This window comes from Ischnura elegans (genome assembly GCF_921293095.1).
Source record: "Ischnura elegans chromosome 13 unlocalized genomic scaffold, ioIscEleg1.1 SUPER_13_unloc_1, whole genome shotgun sequence".
Taxonomy (NCBI): Eukaryota; Metazoa; Arthropoda; class Insecta; order Odonata; family Coenagrionidae; genus Ischnura; species Ischnura elegans.
In genome coordinates, this window is record NW_025791657.1 from 1,768,390 (window position 1) to 1,793,957 (window position 25,568).

At 37.1% G+C, this 25,568-nt stretch overlaps 1 protein-coding gene across 3 annotated transcripts in view; it reads left to right on the plus strand.

The window, feature by feature from the left end:
- LOC124172182 (zinc finger protein 112-like) overlaps positions 1-25,568 on the plus strand; it is a 55,333-nt gene that overhangs the window by 11,760 nt on the left and 18,005 nt on the right. For all 3 annotated transcript variants that reach the window (XM_046551597.1, XM_046551596.1, XM_046551598.1), the window contains 4 exons: positions 4,074-4,855; positions 11,382-11,534; positions 20,723-20,842; positions 22,932-23,063. In XM_046551597.1, coding sequence (XP_046407553.1) covers positions 4,310-4,855; positions 11,382-11,534; positions 20,723-20,842; positions 22,932-23,063 — 951 coding nt within the window. In that variant the 5' untranslated portion in view covers positions 4,074-4,309. The remainder of the gene's footprint in view (positions 1-4,073; positions 4,856-11,381; positions 11,535-20,722; positions 20,843-22,931; positions 23,064-25,568) is intronic.

Genomic DNA, 25,568 nt, shown 5'->3' on the forward strand with positions numbered 1-25,568 from the left:
ATTATGTGTTTAGATTATTATTTGTTTTGTCTCTTCAAATTATCTATAGATCACTTTGGGAAGTACTGTCCTCTAGAAACTCATAGCATTCATGACAAACACATAGATTAAAGACAGTATCATCTGGAAGATGCTTTTGGTGTGTTTTTGGGACTCAATTTAGGTGATACAAATTCTTGCAACTGCTGCATTCAATTCCTACCTTCTTTTGCCACACAGTGGAGTTACGTATACCATTGGTAAATTCCTTCCAACTTTCAGGTGTGAGAACGACTTTTCTTCCAATGCCAGTGAACGATGAGATTCAATGGCGGAAGACTTTAGACAATGTTTTTGTGATAGATAATAGTTGGTGAACGGGGGAAATGAGCTCTACGGCCTCTATAATAGAGGATTCTAAAGGGGGTTCTGAAATGTGTGTGGCGCAGCAGCAATTTCAGATAATGGAATTTCAGAATCTCAGTCTCCACAGAAATCTATCGCTAGTCGTATCTTCTGTGTTATGCTGGTTATGTACAAGTTCAATTACTTTCTCACCCGTTCCTTCTTCCTCACCCTCCTTCAATTTGTATTGTAATTTGATTGCGCTCCCAAAATCTATATAGAACTCTCAATTCCTCTCCTTTTCCCAAATTTTGTTGAATACTTTAAAAATTTTCACTTTGCTCTTCCCCAACCATCAAAGAAAACTCATCTTATGGAAGTGGATTCGTCTTAAAAACTGAGATATTCACACTGACTTTGGATGAACGCTTTCCTAGGCACTTAGAATAATCTATTGCGTTAGCATTCCATGGATATAGACCTAATGCCCTGAAACTATTCTGAACTATTCTAGACAAGTCAATGTTGTTCAATATGGCTGAAAGAATGGGAACAAAATCCTCTTTTTTTATCGGCGTTAGGGTTTTTGGTCTATTCGAGTACGGCATCCTTCCACTTAGTCTTTATTGGCCTAAAGGCAGCCACATCAGCGGGTTGCAATATTTTTGTGGAATTTTGGTACAGAGCAATTAGAATAATTTGAAATTCTTTGCATAGCGAACTTCGGTGGCATAGCAGATGGGTTTTGTAGCCATCTACAAACAACACTACTGGTAATGGGATTTTATTTTCCAAAAGATAAAGATGAAAAACATTCCCAATAAATTTAAAAAAACACTTATGACCTCATCCACCCATTGCCACTGCGCCCTATTCCCCATTTTTTGGGAACCTTTTGGACTATTTTATTAGGGATCCTCTGTAGAAGGTAGATGACCATCGGAGGACACGTATTTCCTAAGGATGAAAAGGTACTTATGATGGTCAGCGTTGCCTTCACGTGACGGTGGGGGTAACTTCATATACATTTTTTGATCCAGAGGGGCAAGCACTAAGTTCTTTTCAGTGCATGACATGAAATTAGTTTAGTCGCCAATTAACTCACTATTCAGATCAGAGAGTATATCAAACTTGTTTTGTTCTTTAAGAATATCCTCCACAGTTTTAAACAAGCCTCTGATAAATATATAGGATATCGCTGACGCATGCACTTGCATCAGTTACTCCTTCAAATGAACGGTAAGAAATTTCAGGGTTTTTGCGTAAAAAGCTAAGATACCACTTATTCTCGGGAGTATTGCCCTTAAAAGGATTTCCGCGATTATTTTGCTCGAATTCTTTGACATTATAACTTATCAATTGTTTTGCTTGGAATTCTTTGAAATTATCAATTTGACTATATCCAATTATTGGCACCCATTTTTCTAGTTATTGGCACCCATGCCAAGTACTGGTTGCACTCATTTCTATGAGCCAAAATATAAAATACGCATTTATACTAGCAGTACGATGCATTTGGCGAACAAAATAAATATATAACTGTAGTTGATGAAATTTCCAATACTTGGCACCCAGTGCCAATCACTGGAATTTAACAATATCTACATACCAGTAATTGGCACCCCCTAAAAATCAATTTTAATTACGATAACAGGCTCTAAGTAAAAAACAACCTCATTGAGGTATTACTATCATTACAAATATCTAAGTTTCATACTATTTAATGGGTTGATATAGATAAAAAACGCATCCAAATGAAGTAACATTCTTAATTTTCCGCTAAGAAAACCTCCAATTTCTCCAAAGAAAATGCAGCACTTGGTTATATGGTCCACAGTCACTTCTCAAATGGTGTGAGGTGGACGGAACCGCTGACACATATCAAGTAAACTTCTTTGCTTCTAAATACAGAAGCATCAAAAATGCAATGCATCTCTGTCTCTTAATATCACACAGTTAATTAAAGAGTGCCAACAACTGGGGGGGTGCCAACAATAGGGCATTCTACCCTATATTGTGTATAATCTTGGTCTACATCAAACTTCCATGGGTTACGTTACCTGTGGACTGGAAATATACAGAATTTAAAATTCTTCTGGTGTTCTTGGGGATGCTATATAATATATAAATTCCTTAAGTAATCTGAAATTCGAGCATGGATCTTAGTATAAATATTGCTTAAATTTACTTCAATTCCTTTTATGCGCCAATCTTCCTACAAAATTATTATAGGGTGGCTCCCTATTTTTTTATTGACTAAATCAATAGATAATTACTCGTGGAATATGTATTTCATGCTTTTAGATTTTTAAATGACGATATCTATTTTTTGCGATACATGAAATTTAAAAATTTTTAAGTGCACGAAAACACGACAGCTAAGTATGAATGCTGGGTAAAGCCCGTGTTATGTCAATCTGGTTCTGGCTGCCGCCATGTGATGGTGCAAGGCTGTGAGCACTGCCTTGATGTAGGCTGCTAGCAGGTTGCACTTGGCATTAATAAGGATTATCAAACTTAGGAAACTTTCCGACCATAGTCATTTTTAATAGGTGATTATTTAGAGATGTTTCTCTGAGCTCTGTGCCTCATGCATGCATTGGTAATCTCAGATGATGTATAACTCCTGACTACTCGTCTAGCATCTAGGTCCGTGTGACGTCACATGGAGCGGCATCGCATGTCCACCACTCTGGCCTTTTTCAAATGAGGATAAAATTGACCATTGACATACGTTTAAACTGAGATTTGTAAAACCAAATAACATGTATATTATGAATACAGTACTGGTGGGTAACGAATAGCAATTAATGCATTTTGTTTTCTTTGATGAAGGAAACTACCCTGTTAATCTGTAAATGGGCTGTAACCCATTGAACTTAAATATATTCTAAATACTTTGCAATTCCCTTTAGTTCACTTTAAATCTCTTTCTCACTATGTTCAACTTTTTTCTTGGTTACATCTTTGCACTCTTCATTTCATCATTTGTAAATAATGGTCAGTGTTGATGTCTAGCCCTGATTGACTCTTGTAGTCTGTCATCTATTTTCTAAATCTATGGTTCCTACCTATAATGTACTGGAGGAAAATTTCACATGTGAAGAATGTTTTTCAAGTCAGATATGTCTATAGAAAGAACTCTTTATTGGCTGATTGAAAACTTGACATCATCTGAGCACCCAAACATGACTTCAGTGCTCAGTATTGCTGAGGACAGTGTGAGAAATTGGATAAAAATTAAGTGGCTAAAAGTCCTCAAATTAAAAAAGTGTTGGTCATAGTTTAAACACAGTTTTGGTGCCTGACAGCAAATGTTGGGTTGTTGAAAGAAAGAAAAGGGATTGTTTGTTGCGATTTAGGGAGACTTATTTGAAAATAAGTTGATTCTTTTGACTACTTGACATGGATTAGTTTTGTGCAAGTTTTTTTGTGATCCATTTAACACATTTATGTAATTTGTTTGGCATAATAACCTTATACAACTCTTAATATTATCAAAGCAGCATGGCTCTTCACCAAAAAAATTTCAAAAATGCATTTTATGGTGTACCCCATTGATAAAGCACCTCAGTTTGCCCTCTGGAAAAGATTTTTTATTTATTTATATCAACGAGCTATAGAAAAATTATGTTTAGTTCACATTCAGAGTTCTTGCAGTGTATTCATGATTTTGAATTGCAATGTGTCAGCTACTTTCCATTGTGAATTTATTTAATCAAACTTATATAATTAATTTCTTTTTTCAGGTTTTCAGACCGGTGTGTTTACCCACTGCTAAGGAAACACCAGCCATGGAAATTGAATGAAACCATTCCTGGGAACTGAGCTAATGATGAAGGTGTTAATTTTTGATGTTACAAGTAGCGGAAGATTGATCTTGAACGTCATCTCCAAGTTTGTGCGAAGTGTTTGTTCATTCACGAGTAGATGCTTTTGTTAGATTCATCTGTAGGTACCTTATCAATTCATACTGAAGGATATCATGAGGCATAGAAGAAAATCGTCATCATACCCCAAAACTGATACTGTGGTAGTACGTCTTCCAAGACTTCCTCAGTGGATAAGTAAACAAAAAACTGTGAAAGTGCTAATTAAATCTCAGGAAAGTGTCATTACCTCTCTTCCAGCTTCTGAGGAATGGAAGGAGTATCGGTATATGAACAGCTTTTGTGGGAAAAACCGGTTAGAGTGGCTGAATCAAAATTTGGTGGATGGTCGGAGGTTAACTCGCTCTACTGGTAGGAATTTGATAGTGGATTTTGCTGCCAAGTTACCAGATGATAGAAAATATCGTCGTAAAGTATTAGGGACAAGCAGTAACTATTTCCTTGGATTTGATTTGCTCCATCATGCAATCTATTTACTGAACAATGAGGCCTACCAGTGTCTTACTATACTTCAGGACAGCGTGGATTTTGTGCTTAGTATGGCGGTCACGGAACTTGGGTGCTCTGATGAAGGGCACAAAGTATATTCATCGCCAACGGATGCATCGGAGCTGACTGCATCAAATGCAGGAGGCAGTACGGTAAGGCACAGAAAGCGGCAGGGAAACCCTTAGCGAAAAAACTGTTGAAATTTCAACAGTTACCGTATTTCTCCGAATATAGTCCCCCTCTGATTATAGTCCTCCCTCCATAATTTTGAGGCTTCAGTTTCGGGAAAAGTTAAATAAATGCGTTTGAATATAGTCCCACCTTTTACTTTTACCTCGAGAATTTTTGGAAAAAAAGGGGGGACTATATTCAGACAAATATGGTAATTGGGACCACTGTTGAATCCAACAGTAACTGCAGTTGAATTCAACAGTAAATTGAACCACTGTTAAAACTGACAGTAACTGTTAAAATAGAATTAACTGTTAAAACTAACAGTAACTGTTAAAAATAGAATTGACTGTTAAAACTAACAGTAACTGTTAAAAATAGAATTGACTGTTAAAAATAGAATTAACTGTTAAAACTAACTGTAACTGTTAAAAATAGAATTAACTGTTAAAACTAACAGTAACATTTAAAACTAACAGTAACTGTTAAAACTAACAATAACTGTTAACTCTAACAGTGACAGATAAATCCAACATTTATTAATGAATTCAGCAGTTACTGTAGGATTCAACAGTTACCGTGGGATTGGTCCCAATTAACCGTTGAAATTTCAACAGATTTTTCGCTAAGGGAAATGTAGGATAGAATTTAACTCCTGGCATGGGGTGACGGTAGACCCCCAGGATACTAAATTTGTTTACTTCCAGGGTGACTTGGCTGCATCGCTTTGGTAGTAAATAACTTTAAGTCTACTTTCCCCTTCTCACCAAACTGGTTTTTGTCAGTATATCTCACCCCTGTGAAGTGTATACATCGTGCAAACTGCTCTGGGGACTTGGTATGTCCCCTCACCACTAGTTGTGTTGTAGATGCCTTATTTTTTTGGCATTGTAGTAATTACCATTGTGAGGTGAAGTGGTGTTTATTACTTTATTTTGCAATTTGTTAAAATAATTGAAATATGAGTTCACAGGACCTGAATGGAGGGAAAATTAAACATGATTTAACATTTTTACAAAAAAATGCATTTTTTTTATTATGAAAAAATATTAAATATTGAAAATATCAAAATCAAACAATCTTAAACTGTTAAAACCAGTTAAAACATTCAAAAATGCATGGTTGTTTTGATAAAATGTCACTAGTTATTAAGGAATTGAATGGACAATTCGAGGATCTGGCATGTTGCCATGCCAGTACTACATCTCAAAAAACGTTGCAAGAAGATAAGGGTTAAATGCAAAACATGTTGTCAAGTTGTTAAAGTGAAGTGTGAGGACACTGCCCTTCTGGCTATGGCCTACTGATAAGTGGGAGAATGGAATCTGGTAAAGACTTAAGTCATCTAGGATACATGTGTGACACTTTGAAAGCAAAGAGGAAATGTGAGCATTGTGGCCATGCTGATTTCATATTTATGAAACATTTTCACCATTAGACTGCGAGAACGTTTTCAAATGTTTAACCATTCGAGTGCCAACCGATTTTCTAGCCAAAAGTGCCGAGGCATTTTTGCTGATTCTGCAGTAGGTTAAGGAAAAAAATTGGGTTAAAAAAATGTTCAAAAACTTCAGGGAAATCTTTATTATTATACGTGATTTCACCTATTTATTATATTATTTGACGAATTTTTGGTAATGTGAGTTAATTTTTGTAATTTGAAGAAAGTAGTTAATGTTAATATATAATGAATATTGACAATTGTATGATTAGTTGATTGTCAGCATGTAAGAGTGACATTGCATGAGGAGCGCCAACCGATTTTCTAGGTACTATACCAAAAGTGCTGAGGCATTTTAGTGCTGATAGCGCTCCTGGCACTCTAAGGGCCGGTTTTATAATGTCTGGTTAAAATTTTGCGGAGCATGAAAACTGGAGTTAACTTATCCTTGCGTTGGAGATCATGAGTTTAACTAAACGTTATTTTGAACTACTTTTACTTACTGTAACTTGTTGACATTCTCCAGCTAAGGTTTTGGCTGTACCATGTTCCGGTTAAGGCTAACCAGACATTATAAAACCGGCCCTAAGTGTTAACATACTGACTGGGGGAAATACTTAAGCAAATATTGATATTTACTATTTAATATTGATATTTACTTATCTTTACTCATATGTACTTGTTTTGGTTTTTGTTAGCAGTCTTCAGTTAATTTTCCTGCAGTAACCATGTACAGTGAGTCCTCGTTCTACGTCACCCCGTTTCACGTCATTTCGTGATAACGTCACGAAAATTTTGAGACTGTCATTCGTTTATCGCACCTTTGCTTCGCGATAACGTCAGGTCTGGTCAGGTCTTTTAAATTTCGCGCGGGAAAAAATGCGAAGCGGCGGGCATTGCAGGTTGTTCGTTTTGTGGGCGGTAATACAGTCAGTCTAAACGAAGTGTAAAACGGTGTGTTTATTGTCAATTTCGATTACGTTTATAGCAAATTTTCTGCAAAATGAATTCTTAGGTAGGTACGCAAATGTTAAGTGCGTAAATGTCAAGTAAAGTTTTAGGAAATTTTACTTGACATAACGGTTTTCTGGAACCTGAAAAGTGATTTCTAGGAATTTTTCCATGTAGAACTCGAAGTATTTGTCATCACTTTTTCGCCGTGTTCTCAATAATCTTGGTTCCTGTAACTGCGATGATGATGCCCAGGTGACCACCATAGCGAAGCCGAAAAAACAAACGCGGGAAGATACAAAAATGGAGAAGGATGCACACGTAGCTGCTGGTATTGCCGTCAATGAAGACAGGGACTCGTGTTTATGCCATAGTTTGGCATTCCCATCGTAAGAAATGGCCCAAATATGATACGCTAAAATTTTTTCGCGTAGGAATTGTGAGGTCTAGGAGCCGATATTCAATTTTTACATTGTTTCTTATGGGATATTGTGCTTCGATTAACGTCATTTCGTTTATCGTCACATTTTTCAGGAACGGTAAGTGACGTTAAACGAGGACTCACTGTACATATAATTTTTTTCGGTAGGTGGTGGAACCAAATGCCTCCCTGCTGCTCTGTTTCCATGCACTTTGGGGTAGTTTAACACTCCTAGTTTATACTGAATTGTATAGTTTTATCGTTCATTTCCTGTAGTCATATTTTCCATAGTATTTTAAAAAAATGTTGTAAGCACCGATACCGACAGTAGTGTCGGGCATCATATGTTTAACGAGTAGTGCTATGTTGTACCATGTGCTACTCCTTGCTTCTCTACACTGAGGGCAGAGTGAGTGCTACTATACATACTTATGTATACATATATATTGTATATATACATATTTACAAGCGTGCTGCGCCCACTACCAGCGGGCTTCCCCCGCTCTTTTCAATGCAGGTCCACAGAGGGATAGGTGCATTTCTTATTTTAAAATGTAGAAAAAAAGGCAGGGTCTTAAGTACAAATTTAATTGGAATGTTCTTGTATAGATTGAGGTCAGAGGACCTCTTTAAACACAACATTGGAAGTAATTACACTATCCTCTGTTAAAGGCACATGATGACTCATACATACGTATCAACAGGAGACTTGACTGTGGAATCAGCCAAATTTTTAATAAAAGTTATTTAAAGAATGCGAGATATTGTTGCAAATGAACAAATGTATCAGTTTGTGTGCCGTTAACGTCAGGAATATTTACCATTTTTTTTTTAATTATTTAAAAACCAATTTTAGGAAACAATAGCAATATTTAGGAAGTAAGATATGCCGTCGCATGTTCTCTGATAAATTCTGTGCATTTTGGTACCTGATTTGTAGAGTTTGGTTGCGTATAAGTTGATAAAAAGGTATCTATACAGTAGAAATAATATAGAGGATACTCGACTACCTACAGCAGTTTCGCAAAATTTTTATTGCTCCCCGGGTAGAGCTCAAGTGTTTTTTCCCTCACTGTAGGTATTGCAAAACTCTCCTAGGCCATCCCAGAAAAACAAAACTTTTTAAAATGTTCCCGCAGTTTAAGAGTTAATATGTCCTAATCTTTCCCCTAGAGTTTACAGTTGGTTAACACTTTCAAGTGTTGAGGTGAAGTCGCCTGAGAATGAAGGAGCTTTGGCTGAAAGGCAGTGGAGGCCCTCAAAATGATGCCTGCACATCATTATGATACCATCGGTAGTGTGTAGTATTGGGGAAAAGTTAAGATTCTTTTGTGGCAGCTTTTTAAGTCATGGAAGAGTGTCCATTTTCTTCCAGTATTCAGTTACAAGGGCAATGGGAACAGCTAGTTCACTAAAATAGGGTTCAATCTCTTTCTCAACAACGTCGGAATGGTCTTGTTGCTTGCTGACTAATTGAAGGGGCTGAGTTTTTGAGCTTAAATTACCATGTCGAGCCTCTACTGCTTGACATCTCTGTGGCAGAGGCTCTTTATTGAGAAGTCTCATAGAGACCAAGGAAGACATAGTATGCGTAAGAGTATACGGTGATAACCGTACCTCGGTATGAATATTTTTATCTTCCTGAAATGTCCTTTGCAATTTCTCGTTTCAATGTTTTCCTGGTTTTCTGTCCTTAAGTGAAGATTATGTAGAGTGGGATGACAATGCAAGCTTGACTCTTTAATGTCCCAAAATATTTTCAAGACAATAAAAAACAGTTTTTCATTCCGTATCTGTTAAAATTACAATTGTTGATGGCTATTTTTAGCACCCATCATTTGAAAAAAGGAATAAATGTACGTCTGCACAGCTTGTAATGTAGGCTTTCACAACAAGATTCGTTTCTCGTTTCAACGTTTTCCTGGTTTTCTGTCCTTAAGTGAAGATTATGTAGAGTGGGATGACAATGCAAGCTTGACTCTTTAATGTCCCAAAATATTTTCAAGACAATAAAAAACAGTTTTTCATTCCATATCTGTTAAAATTACAATTGTTCATGGCTATTTTTAGCACTCATCATTTGAAAAAAGGAATAAATGTACGTCTGCACAGCTTGTAATGTAGGCTTTTGCAGCGAGGCCCATTGATGTCAACGGCTCCTGAAAGCTGTCGACATCAATACCTATGAACGTCACCCCATATTGTCTTCCTGGGCTATTATGTATTTTGCTGTGAAAGGGTCAATTTGAAGGCCTTCCAAGGGTACAAGGATGTTACAATGTAGCCACTATGTGCAGGGGTGCAGGTAGGAATTAAGCCTAGGGGGTTTTTAGGTGCAACTAGACGTGGTGTGTGTGGTATACCCACCAGGATAAGCGATAGGTACGGGGGCCCTCCCCTAGAAATTTTTTATGATAAATGGATGGAAATGGTGAGTTTTATGGCTTTATGAGGAATATTTTAATAATCCTCACACTCTTCTATAAGGGCATATACAGTAGATTCCGGTTAATTGGGACATATCGGGACTTGTGCACTTTTCCCCAATAAATCGGCTGCCCCAATTAGGCGAACTCTCTTGTATATGGGCATGTAAAACTTTGAAATGGTAGAAAGAAGACTAAAGAACGCTTATAGTGCAACCTAAGTTTATTAAACCATTACTTTGATTAATAAATCAGCGATTTTAGTTAAATTATTATCATTTTTAAGAATGATAATAATTTAGTTAAAAATATTTTTCACAGCCTCGAGCGATGCCAAATGAATGTCTTTTACTTAATCCTATTAAAGAAAAGTCGTATCCTTTTGCGGATAGTATAACAATAAAAGATTTCAAAATAGGGCAAAAATAGGAACATTTGTGAAAAATGAGAGTAAATCAAAGGGGAAAATAAAACAAATAGTATTCTGAAAACAAAAAAAATTAATTTCGTTGCTAGTATAGAGTCTATGCCACCGACTCATGGCCCAATAAAGTGGCTTGCTGTCCCAATTAAGTGGAGAATACTCTGGGATATTCCTCCATTGGGTTCTGTTCTTCAAGATCTGTCCCAATTAAGCGGCTGCCCCAAGTAACCAGTGGACCCATTATTAATAGAATGAAATGGATTTAACTAAAAAGTCTCCCTGAGCTCTGGGGGGGTTTATCCCCCAAATCCCCCCCCCTCGCTGTGCTACCAACCAGGGGCACATCTAGGACTTAAGGCTAGGGGGGGTTTCGGGTGTAAAACACTGGGGTGTTGAGGGTGTGGAATACCCGCCAGGGTAAGCAGGAGATGCCAGGGCCCTCCCTTAGAAAATTTTTCAAAATGGTGAGTTTTATGGCCTTCTGAGTGATATTTTATTAATATTTACTCTATTCTTTAAGTAATATTAATCCAATTAAGCGAAATAGGTTAAACTTAAAAATTTCTCTGAGTTCGGGGGGGGGGTATATCCCCCAAAACCTCCCCCTTGCTATGCCACTGCTACCGACTGTGTGAACTAAATATACCCAAGAATTGTCATGCCAAATTTTAGCCAGTTATGTAGTTTTTGAGAGATTAATAAACAGACATGCTGGCTCCACTCAATTTTTATGAAAAAGTATAGATAACGAACTTAAAAATCTGTTTCATTGAGATTAGGAAAAATCACATTTTTGTTGATTTTGGAGGAGGTGAGTTGTTGATCACTGCCACTTTTTCTGCAGGGTATCCAAGGAAAGGGGGCAGGTAATGACAAGTTGGGGTCGTCTGCTGAGTCAAAAGACTGTGTTCAAGATGTGATAAGAGGCAACTCAGTCCGAACGACTGAGATGTGCGTTCCTGTGCCAGACTACCGAGTACCCAGAACCAATATATTGGTAAGTTTTTTCTCATGTGCAGTATAACCTGGGTTGAATAACCTTGAGTAGTGAAAATTTCTGTTGTTGAAAAGTTGTTGTTAGTACTTAATCATCGATATGTGAAAATTTTGTATAAGAAAAAAGATTTCTGTTTTGGAGAAAAAAACATGAGGATGAGGGTTTAGTATTCTTCAGTGAAAAAAAAACCCACTGCAGGAAAACGCCCACAAAAGAAGGGGGCGCGAAAAACCTACGAAAACTTAATGTCATGTTACATACAATAATACAACATAGTTAATGCGGTACAAAGTATACACAAAAATTACCCCTGCACGAATGTAATTGTCCATTCAAAAATCTCTTATGGTGTAATCTGCTGGGGCAGTGTATACATGAACACATTCACGTATGCACTCGTTTAGAAAAAAAAAATAACTAGGGTAGTGTTGTCCAAATAATCTTATGATCACTCTTTTCCGTTGTTTGTGTCCCCTAAAACTGTTACTACTAAGGCATTTGTATTCATTCGAAGTCTTAAAATTGTTTTATACCAGAATTGGCAAAATGCCGAGTTTATGTGATAATTTCAAATATAATTGGGTGGTTTCCTATCTTTATTAGTTACCTAAATCGAAAGATTATTACTCCTGGAGTACATATTTCACGGTTTTAGATTTTTAAATTACGATATCTATTTTTCATGATTAAATAAAAAGTCAACATTTTCAAGGCCACGATAATGCGACGGCTAAGTATGAATGCTGGGAAAAACCCGTGTAATGACATTCTGGTTCCAGCCGCTGCCGAGTGAGGCCACCTTGGTGCGAGGCTATGAGCACTGATACGATGCAGGCTGCTAGCCCTGACCCTGAGCTAGAGTACCCTGCTAGCAGGTAGCGCTTGGCTTAAATAACGATTATTAATACCCTATCAAATGAAGGAAACTTTCCGACCATAGACAATTTTAATAGGTGATTATTAAGAAATATTCCCCTGAGTTTAATGCCACATGCATGCATTGGTTATCTCAGACGATGTAAAACTACTGACTACTCATATAGAGTCTAGGTCACTGTGAAGTCACGAGGAGTGGCATCACATGAGCGCCAATCTGGCCTTTTTCAAAAACAGTTAAAATTGACCATTGCCATTCGTCTAAACTGGGATTTCTAAAACCAAATAATTTGTATATTAGGAGTACTGAATTTTCATAGCGGTCTCACGTAGAGACCTCACATCACTTAATTGGATAAAGGAATAAACATAATGCTGGTGGAAATAATTCAAAAACTTGTTAAAAACAATTCCTAGCGATTTTTCAAGAATAGTTATCATAATTAATAATTTGTCAGGAAGCATTTTAGGTGCGTAACGTGGAAAATTAGGCACTTAATTAAAAAAGTACAATATTAATATCAACAAGTTTTTTTTAATAATAATAACTGAAGTGTTTTTGATATCAGTTTTTTGATCCTGTTTCAAATAGCAATTTTTACTGAAAATGTTGGTTTGTATTGGGAATGCATAATATTAAATATAAGGTTTATAATTGTTGAGAAGTCAACGAAACAATAATCTAACAAGGAGACATCGCGAAAGTGATGTTCAGGATCTGCATGCGGATGTTATTAACTGAAACTATATAGGTAAGGAAGAAAAAGGGTCGCGGCTTTCTTCCACCTAGGCCCGGGTTCGGGAGATATTCGCTTGTAAAGATTTCGCACAGCATGACATCCCTGGAGTTATCACTAACGGGTCATTCCATGTCAGTTCACCCAGGCATGGCACCCACCGACTCGGATTTCAATGAAATTTTTGTCACTAGCTACTATCACCTATCTAATGACCCATGTAAAATATTTCCTCTCTCACTCTCATAGTTTGCAAGATATGAGGAGTCAAAGTTTGGGATGTTTGCTCAGAAGTTGCGCTAGTGGGAGTCAAATTCCAGAGTGCAGGGCACAGGGTAAAAATTCATAACTCAGAAACCACATAACATATTTGAATGAAATTTTACCCCTTGTCTATCCAAGTACATAGCTTCCATAGTGATGTCTTTTATTCCCCTTGCATGGTTATGTTGGCCAAAATGATGTCAACAGTTGTTAATTAACCGATTTTTTTAGCTCAAAAACATTACTTCATATTTTCAGAATTATCACCAAAAGGCAGAGCAGTTAACTCATCCAATTTTTTTTTAATTGAAGGTTAATATGTGCTCCAATATACTGTGAAATAAAAATGGTGGTGTTTTGACTGCCACTATGAGTATTTCAGGTTTTACTTTTTTTTCTGCCCCTGTGAGAGGGATTTTGGACACGTACTGTAAGATAATAAGTATAAGTGTATCCATACCTTCATGAGGATATATTTGAAATATTGGTCAGTAAATCTAAGACCAAACATGTAGTCTAGTGAATGTGGCTCTAGTTCATACAATTTTTTTTAATAGCAATACTTGGCTTGTGGCAGCTGAGGGTAAAAAAATCCAAATGGCTCAGAAATGTGAAATGATGCTTTTTTCCTGGAATTTACCCATTTTTCAATTGTTAAGTTTATGGAAAAATTGGTATCAAAATACATTAGGCTCTTACTGTGCATTGGAGGATAAATGGAAATACTAATTTAAATAAAATTATTTAAATAATACACTTCAATGTGTTTAAGGCATCTCCCGAACATCTCTAGAGGCTCTCTCGGGCAAACTAAATGCTTTACAGTACCACCAATTCCATCACATGGGGATTTTCGATATGGGTGCATAAATTTCACTTTCACATCATGTTCTTCCTCGTGTTTAGAAATCACTCATCCAAAAAACCAGTGGTTATCATAAGCACATGCAATGTACAAGTTTGTTAAGATCTGTGAAAAAGTGATTAAATGAGTCCCGCTGAACTGGAGTTGTACAAATTTAGCCTCACTTTCACAGAAGAAGTATGGTTTTCCAAACCCTAAGTGATGGAAGAGCTGGCAGAGCAAATGGTATTACTTATAGATATGCAGCAGGTTGTCACCAATATCCACATTCCTTGATGGCAACTGGAGTATTAAATTTCTATTTCACTGGGAGAGGTAATGCTGACATTATGTGCCACACTGTTTTCTCCCCTGCCTCACATATGATTGTATTACATGACAAACTTGAGAAGGTAATACAATCCCACCTATTCAGCCTCACTTTTCAGTGTTATTCCATCTCCCCAAGGAATAAGAGAATTAAGTGCAACCTCTACATTAGGAAGAATAAAGTGTTACAATGTATCACAGTGAGGGCATGATAAATCAAAATAGATTCTAGGGTACCACTTTTAGTCTTCTGCCAAGTCTTCTTGTGTAAAGATGCTCCATGGGTGTCCAAGTTTATTCTGTGTGTACGATCAGTGTATTTTTACCTATATATTAATTGTGTGTGCTATGAGTTAGGCGAAGCTGCTCAATGTGAACTTCGACATTAAAAAAAGGTTAGTGTCTCTACTATGCTTCAAAATGAGCAAATTGTTGAACTGTGCAGCATTGGAAAAGTAACTGCATCTGATTGCCTCAAAAAAAGCTACGCACCAGTGGTGCAACTGAACAAAATTGAGATCATGAGTATGCTCGAAAAACAGCTGTTATCTCTCAGAAGTGGTGTACCTGGGGAAGTCCTATCCAATGTCTGCAAACATCACGGAATATACTACATATTTGAAAAAGTATGAAACCTACCAAATATATTGTCTTGATCCTTTTAAGAGCTACAAGAAGAAAATATCAAAATCACTGAGAAATGTAAGTCTTGAATTTGCAGAAAAGGCCTGTAAAATCCCAACTCTTCGGAAATTAGTGCCAGGAATGAAAGTATGCCAGCCATGTAGGGAGGAAGTACAGAAACACTCCAGGTTTGGAAATGAGCTTTCTGATGTTGAAGCAGTAGATAGTGACAGCAATGATAGTATTTTGAATTTTGAAACAACAGAATCCCAAGAAAAATCAACTGAGCTACTTAACAGAACGCTGCAAGATGTAGAGGAGTCACCTTTAAAATTTCATGGCATATCATCTCACAGAAGGTCAACCTACGCTAAAAGGAAAGTAGAGTCAGCATGCAGTAATTTTAAAAGGAAAGTTAAAAGACTTCTTGATAAAGAATTATCTCCAGAAAAGAATGACCCAAAACTGCCAAAAGAACTACTTCAGAAAGTTCATGATATAGATGTGCTCATAGACTTAACCCGTCAACGCCCACGGGTGCCATAGGGCACCCAGTGCAGTGCTGAGCCAATGCTCCGGCAATGTATTTAATATGTGAATTTTAGCATACCTTTCAGTGCACATACTTAGTAGAAGGTTTCCTCCATTATTCAGTCAGTTTGAATTGTGTTCTTTGTGTGAAGTTCATAGGTATCATATTTTTTTAAAGTGAAATATGTGTGAATTTAAAAAAAAACTTTGGACGCTGACGGGTTAATCAAACAAAAAGTTGACACATCAAGCACCCATCAAGGATAGGTACACCTGTTATCATTGGTACCAACTTTATGGAGCAGGAAGAAAGTAATGGAAGAGTATCATGTGAGTGAGTACACTGCCCGCCAAGCAAGAGAACTTTTCAGAGACGATGGAAAATTAGCTGCACCTGAATTGAGAAAAGGGAAGGCAAAAATAAAACATTACAATTAGTTAGGACTTTCTATGAAAGTGATGAGTACTCAAGAATGATGCCTGGAAAGAAAGATTCCATAAGTATCTCCAAAAATGTACATGTTCAGAAGAGATTATTACTTGCTAACTTGAAGGAATTGTATTCCACTTATAAATTTGACTTCCCCAGAATTAAAATTGGCTTTTCTAAATTCTGCAAACTAGGTCCAAAATGGTTTGTGGTAGCAGGATGTCCTGGAACGCATTCAGTGTGTTTTTGCACAATTCATTAAAATGTCAACCTACTGCTTAGTGCCTGTAATATAGAGGAAACATGCCAGGACCTAATTGGTTATTTCGTGTGCTCTAGAAATAATAGGGACTGTATACTGCGACATTGCTCTCAGTGTCCTTCTCGTGAAAAATTGAAAAGCTTACTGCTGAAAAAGTTTGAAGAATGTGACCCCGGAGATGAAGTTTCATACAGTCAGTGGGTTTCCAGTGATAGATGTCAACTGGTGAACTTCACGGTGACATTTGATGAGTACCTATCAATTTAAATTCAAAGAGTGGAAAAACTGGTGCCCCATTCATTTATTACGAAGGTACAGGCAAACTACCTTAAGAAAATGAAAGAAAATCTTGGACCCCATGAAGCAGCTGTTCTCTTTGACTTCAGTGAGAGCTACTCATATGTTATCCAGGATGAGGCACAAGGGAATCACTGGACAAGTGATAGTTGTACAGTACACCCTGTTGTGATTTATACTCTAGATCACCTGACTAAACAGCTTATTATTTCCAGTTTATGCATCTTGTCAGATGATTTGGAGCATGATGTAGCTTTTGTTTATGAAACCCAAAGAATAATATTTTGCTTTGTTAAGGAAAATTTTACTTCAGTCAAAAAATTGGTTATTTTAGTGATGGTTGTGCAGGACGGTACAAGAACTGCAAAATATTTCTCAATCTTTGCAAGCATTACCAGGATTTCTCCTCAATGGCATCATGGACATTCTTTGCTACAAGCCATGGAATATCCCCATGTGATGGAATTGGTGGTATTGTAAAGCATTTAGTTGCCCGAGAGAGCCTCCAGAGATGTTCGGGAGATGCCTTAAACACATTGAAGTGTATTATTTAAATAATTTTATTTAAATTAGTATTTCCATTTATCCTCTAATGCACAGTAAGAGCCTAATGTATTTTGATGCCAATTTTTCCATAAACTAAACACTTGAAAAATGGGTAAATTCCAGGAAAAAAGCATCATTTCACATTTCTGAGCCATTTGGATTTTTTTACCCTCAGCTGCCACAAGCCAAGTATTGCTATTAAAAAAAATTGTATGAACTAGAGCCACATTCACTAGACTACATGTTTGGTCTTAGATTTACTGACCAATATTTCAAATATATCCTCATGAAGGTATGGATACACTTATACTTATTATCTTACAATACGTGTCCAAAATCCCTCTCACAGGGGCAGAAAAAAAAGTAAAACCTGAAATACTCATAGTGGCAGTCAAAACACCACCATTTTTATTTCACAGTATATTGGAGCACATATTAACCTTCAATTAAAAAAAATTGGATGAGTTAACTGCTCTGCCTTTTGGTGATAATTCTGAAAATATGAAGTTATGTTTTTGAGCTAAAAAAATCGGTTAATTAACAACTGTTGACATCATTTTGGCCAACATAACAATGCAAGGGGAATAAAAGACATCACTATGGAAGCTATGTACTTGGATAGACAAGGGGTAAAATTTCATTCAAATATGTTATGTGGTTTCTGAGTTATGAATTTTTACCCTGTGCCCTGCACTCCGGAATTTGACTCCCACTAGCGCCACTTCTGAGCAAACATCTCAAACTTTGACTCCTCATATCTTGCTAACTATGAGAGTGAGAGAAGAAATATTTTACATGGGTCATTAGATAGGTGATAGTAGCTAGTGACAAAAATTTCATCAAAATCCGAGTCGGTGGGTGTCATTTTGAAAATTTCTGGGTGATTTGACGTGGAATGACCCTAACCTCTTAACTACGGCCGTGTTTTTCTCTCTTCTAATTTTTGAAGTCACTGTTACATTTTATCCCCATTCGTTTTATTTAGTTACTTCGAGATTTTTTAAAATATAATATCAATTTATGGATTTTAAACGAAACTCCGAATTGTGCCTTAATACGGCGATTACTCAAGGGATGTCATGTTGCGCGAAGTTTTTACAAGCGAATATCTCTCGAACCGGGGCCTATGTGGAAGAAATCCGTGACACTTTTTCTACCTTACCTTTATATTTTCAGAAAATAACATGTATCCAGATCCGGAACATCACTTTGGCGACGTCTCCTTGTAAGCAATAAAAATGACTTCGCTATGTTTTATGAATTTTTGTTTCACTGGTAGTGTAAAAGGGATTGCCCGTTACTGGTTAAGGGTTGAAAATAACACACTTCTGGGCTTGTAGTCTTAGTACCTTATATGCACTAACTTTTTTATTGTTAACGCTATAAATCTTGAGTAAAATTCCACAATCCTTAAAAAATGTTCATAATTCCTTTAGAAGAGTAAGTTATTGATGATCTATTGCAATATTTGGTTGAAAAAATATTGGTAGCACAATAAGTTGACCATGGATTCGTGCTTAGATAGGGTTAGAGGGTCTAGTCCAATGGCCGGGTTAAGGTTGAGTTGGGTCCCAAATCTGAGGAATGGAAATACCAGGGTGACTCCAACCCAAAAAAGAGCTCCATTCAGAGATGTTTAACATATTCTCATGCTACTTTTGGCACGGAAAACATTTTCCAATTGTAAGTTCCGGCAGGAAAGGGTTAAAAAATTTAACACGTTGCGTACGGATGTCGAGAATTCTCGTCATGTTTTTCCGGAACGTTCCGGACGGATGACGAAGATTCTCGTCATTTATGCGCGTTAACCTAAACAATTTTAAAGCGTACAATACGTATTTGTTAGTATGTTTTCAGTTGTTGTTTTTTATTCATAATGAATTGATGCATCATAACGTTTGATTGGGTAAAGTTATATTCTAAACATTAGCTTTTTAACCATGTTTAAACCAAAGGCATTATGCCCTAATAGGCACATATTTCCAATCTCAGCATTCCTAGGAATTAAAATACCCCGGTACGCAACGTGTTAATTCCAGCTAAGCCCAGTCTCATCACTACCATGTTTGTAGTCATATCTCCAAGCAATTGTTGACTGTTGGTAATGGTAGTGTTCCTGTTGACTAATTAAGTGGATTGATTTCATTTCCTGTCGAAAGATTAGCTCATCAACAAAGTGTTCTCGAACATGACTGATGGCCACAAAATTCACGATTGGTTGAGTGAACGAGCAATTTTTGCCGCTAAGAACAAAGATGTTACATTACTTAAACTTAGCAATTCAGTATCAAATAGTTGGCACTCTGCTGTCACTAAAATCTATTGACTGTAACAAAGGGAGACAAAGTCTCCAATTATCCATGTGCATTTTTAAACTTATTGGTTGCTCCTGGCTTACCACAGCTCAATTTACAGCTGATGGTTGGTTTGCTGGTGATGATGATGCTTTAAAATCTAAACAACCAAAACTAATTAATGTTATTTGTTTGGTGATTAAAACAACTGTTAATCAGTGCGATGCACACATCCATGCTCAAAGGAAAATTCAAAGAAAAATTCATTTTTTACTCAAAATTCACTGAAAATTTTCATTTCCCATGACTCCAACCAATTTCAGTGTTAGCGAATTGAATTTCCAATGCAAGTTGCATTTGCAATGACGATTAACTAATAACAAGGTGAGTGTTTGAGGTCTGAATGTAGAAAAAATGTATCAGATGGTACTTGACTGAAGAGATTAAATCCGAATGTGTAGGGTAGACCGGGGCACGTTTGTGCAAAGCACTTTTCCAAACTGAGTTATTAATGGCACGCGACATATTAATGCTGCTCCCTAGAAGCTATTTTTTCAAGGTTTTGAGCATGAGTCAAGTATCAGAGTAGCATGGCATTAATATGCCCTAAGAACGGGTTCAACACTGTTAACTACTTTATAAGACCACAACATCTTAAATTTCCTTAGTTAAATACATAAAAATTAGAAATTTCACTGAAGAAATCCGCGTATAAATGCCTTGGTCGATGTCCCTGGTGAAGTCTGGATAAAAAAATGTTTCTAAAGAGCTATTTTGATACTTATTTTTATATTTTTTATTGATTTTTTAAATTAATTTCTTACAATAAGTTAAATATTACTAAAATCAGTTCAGCCACTGTTGAGTAACAAATGGTGTAACTAAACTCTTCAGTGGGTATAAGGCAGTACAAAGTTTACCGGTCAGCTAGTATTTTTATGAAATAATAAATATTGGAAAGCATGGCTAAATTACTGCAGCAGTTGAACTTAAATGTTTGCTAGGCTGAACTAAGAGTGATAAGAATCTCGTGAGCACATGATTTTGTCCAGCTTGAGTTGTCTCTGGTAAAATAGTAGGTTTTCATTGCCGTTATTTAAAAAGGGTATTATAATTTTGCCATTATTAAATGACACCAAGCATTTTCTTTCAGTTCAATGTGAAAGAGGAGATTGAAGACCACCTCGGGAAGGGGAATAATCCCGTGTTTTACACAAGGGATCAAGCTGAGGTTTCAAGTGGAGTCATAGACCCCGTTGGGACTGATGACTTGGTAAGTTCACTTTTGCTTTGTTAAGCACAGTTCTGTGCTTACAGTTTTGTGTATCAAGAATATGAATCCAAAGATAGGAAAAACCTCGCCACGGAGACCGAAAGAAAACACACAGACAGCCCAACGTCTGTGGGGACGCGAATTACCTCAATACATTCCATCCGCTAATCTTAATTTCGATTGGGCACTTGCTCCTGGAGTTTGACTCCAGGTTCAGTTGCTCAGTCGCGTCCGTGTCCGTCCTCGCCGGCTCGCCGCGAAGGCAACGAATGCAGGTTGCTTCATGTGCCAACCTTCGAAGTTTACTCCGACCCGGCCCCACAATTAAGCGGGTCTCGTGAGTGTTTACATATTATTGAAAACGATAGAATATTCGGGTAATACGAAAAAGGACTTGATGGAGCGGTTTACCTGATTGAAATATTTTCCATATTATTGGTGCACTGATATTTCGGTAAAAACGTATATTATATCCGCGGAAAGCAAAAAGAGAATTTTCTCTATTCAAAATTTTAATACGGCAGCAGTTTTTAATTAAGTTAATATGAGTTAAAGTGGAAAAAAATGTTACTGCTATACTATGTAACTGAAAAAAATTGATCCGCAGAGGTTCGAACTGCCGACTTGGGATTGCTGCCGTGGTAAGTTTTCACCTCAACCACTAGTCCATCTCACACGTTGTCTTCATTATGGATTCATTGCGAGCTTTGTCAGGCAAGGAATGAATCGGTCTTCTAGTGTCACTAAATCAAGCTGATTTTAAACACTCACTTGCAATATTTACTGCGATATTGCGGCGGATATTTTATATGTATGTTATATTTACTATCGCTGATCAAATAGCTTCAGCGTTAATTGTAGAACAATATACTTCGACGGATGGGCCAACTTACGAGAGAAGGTAAATTGACGTTCTGGACGTTGATGTATTATCTAGCAGGAGCTGCATAGTTTTTGTGGTATTAAACATTTCACATTTCCCGCATACATTTCCCTTTAACGATGTTGTTATAAAAATATTACGGGAGGTGGGAATGCTGTTCAAATTTCCCTCCCCCTGGTACCATAGAAAATGCCGAAACTCGATTTCCAAACTGCGGCGAAAGTGGCGCCGCTCCATTTGTTGCAATACTTTTGAATCCGACTGTACCTGTGTTATATTTTTTATGTACCCGTTTATATTTTTTATGTACCTGACGACTCCTATATCAGTGTAATCTGGTCTTCGGATAATAAAATATACTATAATACTACTATACTACTACTGTTTAACACTTTGAGTGCCGGCAGGTTATTTTAAAGCCCTACTGAAAAATCCAGTCATTTTTACTAAATTCGCAATTTTTTTGAAACATAAGCATCATAAATAAATTTATATCGATGTGTATTTCAATAAAAATGGACCATGCTCTTCTTTATGAATGAGTTGAATAGCATTTACCGTATATGTCTGAATATAGTCACCCCTTTTTTTTACAAAAATGCCAGTGGTAAAAGTAAAGGGGGGGGGACTATATTCAAACGCATTTTTTTAACTTTTCACGGAACTGGAGCGTTAAGTTATGAAGCGTTGAGGGAAACCTCCCTCTATTTTTCTTTCTTATTTTTCTAACGGCCCATTTTGACGACTTTAATGAAAGTCAGGCCTGCATTGAATGTGTGAATCACAAGAAATTATGATTTTTAATTTAGATTTAGTATAGTAAGATTTTAATTGGAAAATCACAAGTTTTTATGTAATTCAATGATCTTGTAGAGTTTTATGTCAAATTATTTGTTGATTAATTTTAGTGGTAGGGTTGAGTCCACAACTTTATGACCCATAAAGTCACAAGGTTTGCCCATTAAGGTTATTCCTTCTACTTAGTAAGGCTTTCATTAGATTAAATGAGAAGCAAGAATTACTTTAGTGGATTAATCTTGTTTGTTGATTAAGTTATTCTACTTTCTACAAACAGGCCAGAATCGTTCATCAGGGATTATTTATTTTCTACAGATGCTCTGCAATTCATGTTTTGGTTATGATCACTTTTTCTTCTTGCTCCAATCAATGAAAATCTGTTTAATTTAGTGTTTGTCTTTCCTTTAGAGGGACTCAGGAACATGCCAGTCCTCTTCAATTAAAGAAGAACGGATCAGCAATGATGAAGAAGGATATGATCACATTGATTGCACTGATGGCGCCACAAGTGAACTCATGTCTCAAACCTCTGCTAATCAGGTAGTGTACCATATGAATTATTTATTGTAAACTGAACTTTAATGACATGTGAACTTTGTCACCGTATTCAGTTAGCAATTAAGATTGCTAACTGAATTCCCAGAGCTCTCTATCGCTCTCTACTGCATGCAAATCTATTCATATTTACAATCTTGAAGACTATTTGAAGACTATTGGAGCTATGTCCCAAACTTTGAAGACCTCTCTTTTCTCCCACTCTTCTTATCATGTCCTCATTACTTACTCATTCGATCGAATTGAATTTCAACATTCTTTAGTGGCACTTATTTTCAATGCTTTCACTCTTGACTTCTCTTCAGCAGTTATTTCTTGTGCGAAAAAATCCACAGAGGAAAAATCATTCGCCTTGACCGGGATTCGAACCCGAATCCCTCGATTTCCGGCCGAGTGCTTTAGCCAGTTGAGCTACCGAGACGTCAATCTCCCCTGTGGAAATGTGTGGACTTTTCGCACAATTTGTGAATTGCGGGTGACTCCGTAAAAGTTATTACCGTGTCTAGTCCCGGTTTACTGAAATAAGTCCAGAGCGAACACCTCTCGTGTTCAAAGTTCGGGCTTTGCTCTCCGGCTGTGGCGCCATGCGCACGACCTGGACTGCTAGTCGCATAATATGCTCAGCAGTCCATACCACCTTGTCCGGTAAAGTCCAAAAATTTCCACAGGGGAGATTGACGCCTCGGTAGCTTAACTGACTGATGCACTCGGCAGGAAATCGAGGGATCCGGGTTCGAATCCCGGTCAAGGCGAATGATTATTCCTCTGTGAATTTTTCGCACTATTTGTGCATTGCGGGTGACTCCGTAAAAGTTATTACCGTGGCTAGTCCCAGTTTACTGAAACAGTTATTTCTTGTTCCATTCATCTATGGTAACTTGGCTTCCCGTTACTTAGCTAATTAGTCTGACTTATAAGTTATGATGCACGGAAATGCTCCCATGTACCTTTTGAGGTAATTAGTTTTATATTATTCAGTCTTTTAGGCAAACTAATGAGGTTCTACAGAGATATGGGTCATTTAACTTGTGTGTAGTTCCTGAATGTAACTGTACCACCAGTAAGACATAGTGCATACAAAGTAAAATGGGCCGTCAATTTTCCCATTGAAGTTTTACTGTTTTTGTGTGTGAAGAGTTTATCTGCAGATTTGGTTGAAAAATGTCCTATTTTGATATGTGCCCAACAAAAATCAAAGAACTATCTTTTTCTCAACCTTTTCCTGCCGGAGCTTACAATTGGAAAACATTTTCTGTGCTACGAGTAGCATGAGAATATATTAAACCTTTCTGTACGGAGTTCTTTTTTGGGTTGGAATTACCTTGGTGTTTTCGTCCTCCAGATTTGGGACACAGTATAATGGGGGCGTACTTCCCTCGCCCCAGCCACTGGACTACACCTTACCATGGCATGAATCCACTGTCAACTTATTGCCTCACCAGTGTTTTCTTTTTCAACAAAACATTGTGCAGTACACTCCCGATCTTCCGGGGTAATGATGGGGAAAGACAGCACGAATAATCAGAAAACACAGAAAACCCAGACTTTCACTTAAATGTCTTGTAATGTTCTTAATTTACGTCAAACAAACTATATTATTATTAATGCAGTTATTCTGTTAATTTAGAGTGCCTCCCAGACTCATTGAGTCCGGGAATTGAGAGTTTTTCTTCGCCAGCCCGCGATCTTTTTAACGGCGATAACAAAGTTTTAGTTGTATTATTATGGCTCCATATAAGAACTGGTTACGAAAACCACCCATACGCGGCTGTGTGATCACGGATACAGAAAAGTGGTTTGCATGAATGCTTCAAAACCACTGATCAACATCGGAAAATACACAATCTGGCACCACGCCATGTTGTCTCATCTAGCACAATTGGCCTGGCTTGCAACTGCTGCAGGACGTGTACCTGTAATCATGGAGTGTAATGGCGTACTGCGAGGCTTGGAAAACAGGAGCACGGAGTGAATGCAGCTAGTGAGCGATCGCTTCCATTTTACGAAGGGGATTCTAATGGAAATAATAAGTCCCGTGTATCCTAGCAATAATGCAGTAATTCCGATGATTTTGCGTCTGATTTTATTATTTTTATAAAGATGGCAGAGAAAATTGAGTGAGAGTGATACTCATGCACGGATATTCCGCAAAACGGACACACGGTGGTCGGGTAATCGGGAGTCTGCTGTGTTTGATTTTTAGTAATTGTCTCTTCTAAAAGAATTTCTAACATTTTTTAAAAACATTTTGGAATTTTAAATGGATTTGTAGTGTTAATAAAAACAAATTTAGTAATTAAAAATTCGTAAGGCTATAAGTCCGGAAGTCTGCTATTTTTAACACTAAAATTTCATTTTTAATTGCTGACATGCAGAACAAAACAAAGAATTTATTTCTAAGTTCCAAAAAAATTGTATTGGGCGACAAAATAATTAATTGCAAAACCATTGATAATGTAACCAATGCATTACGGATTTCTGTGGTCAGGA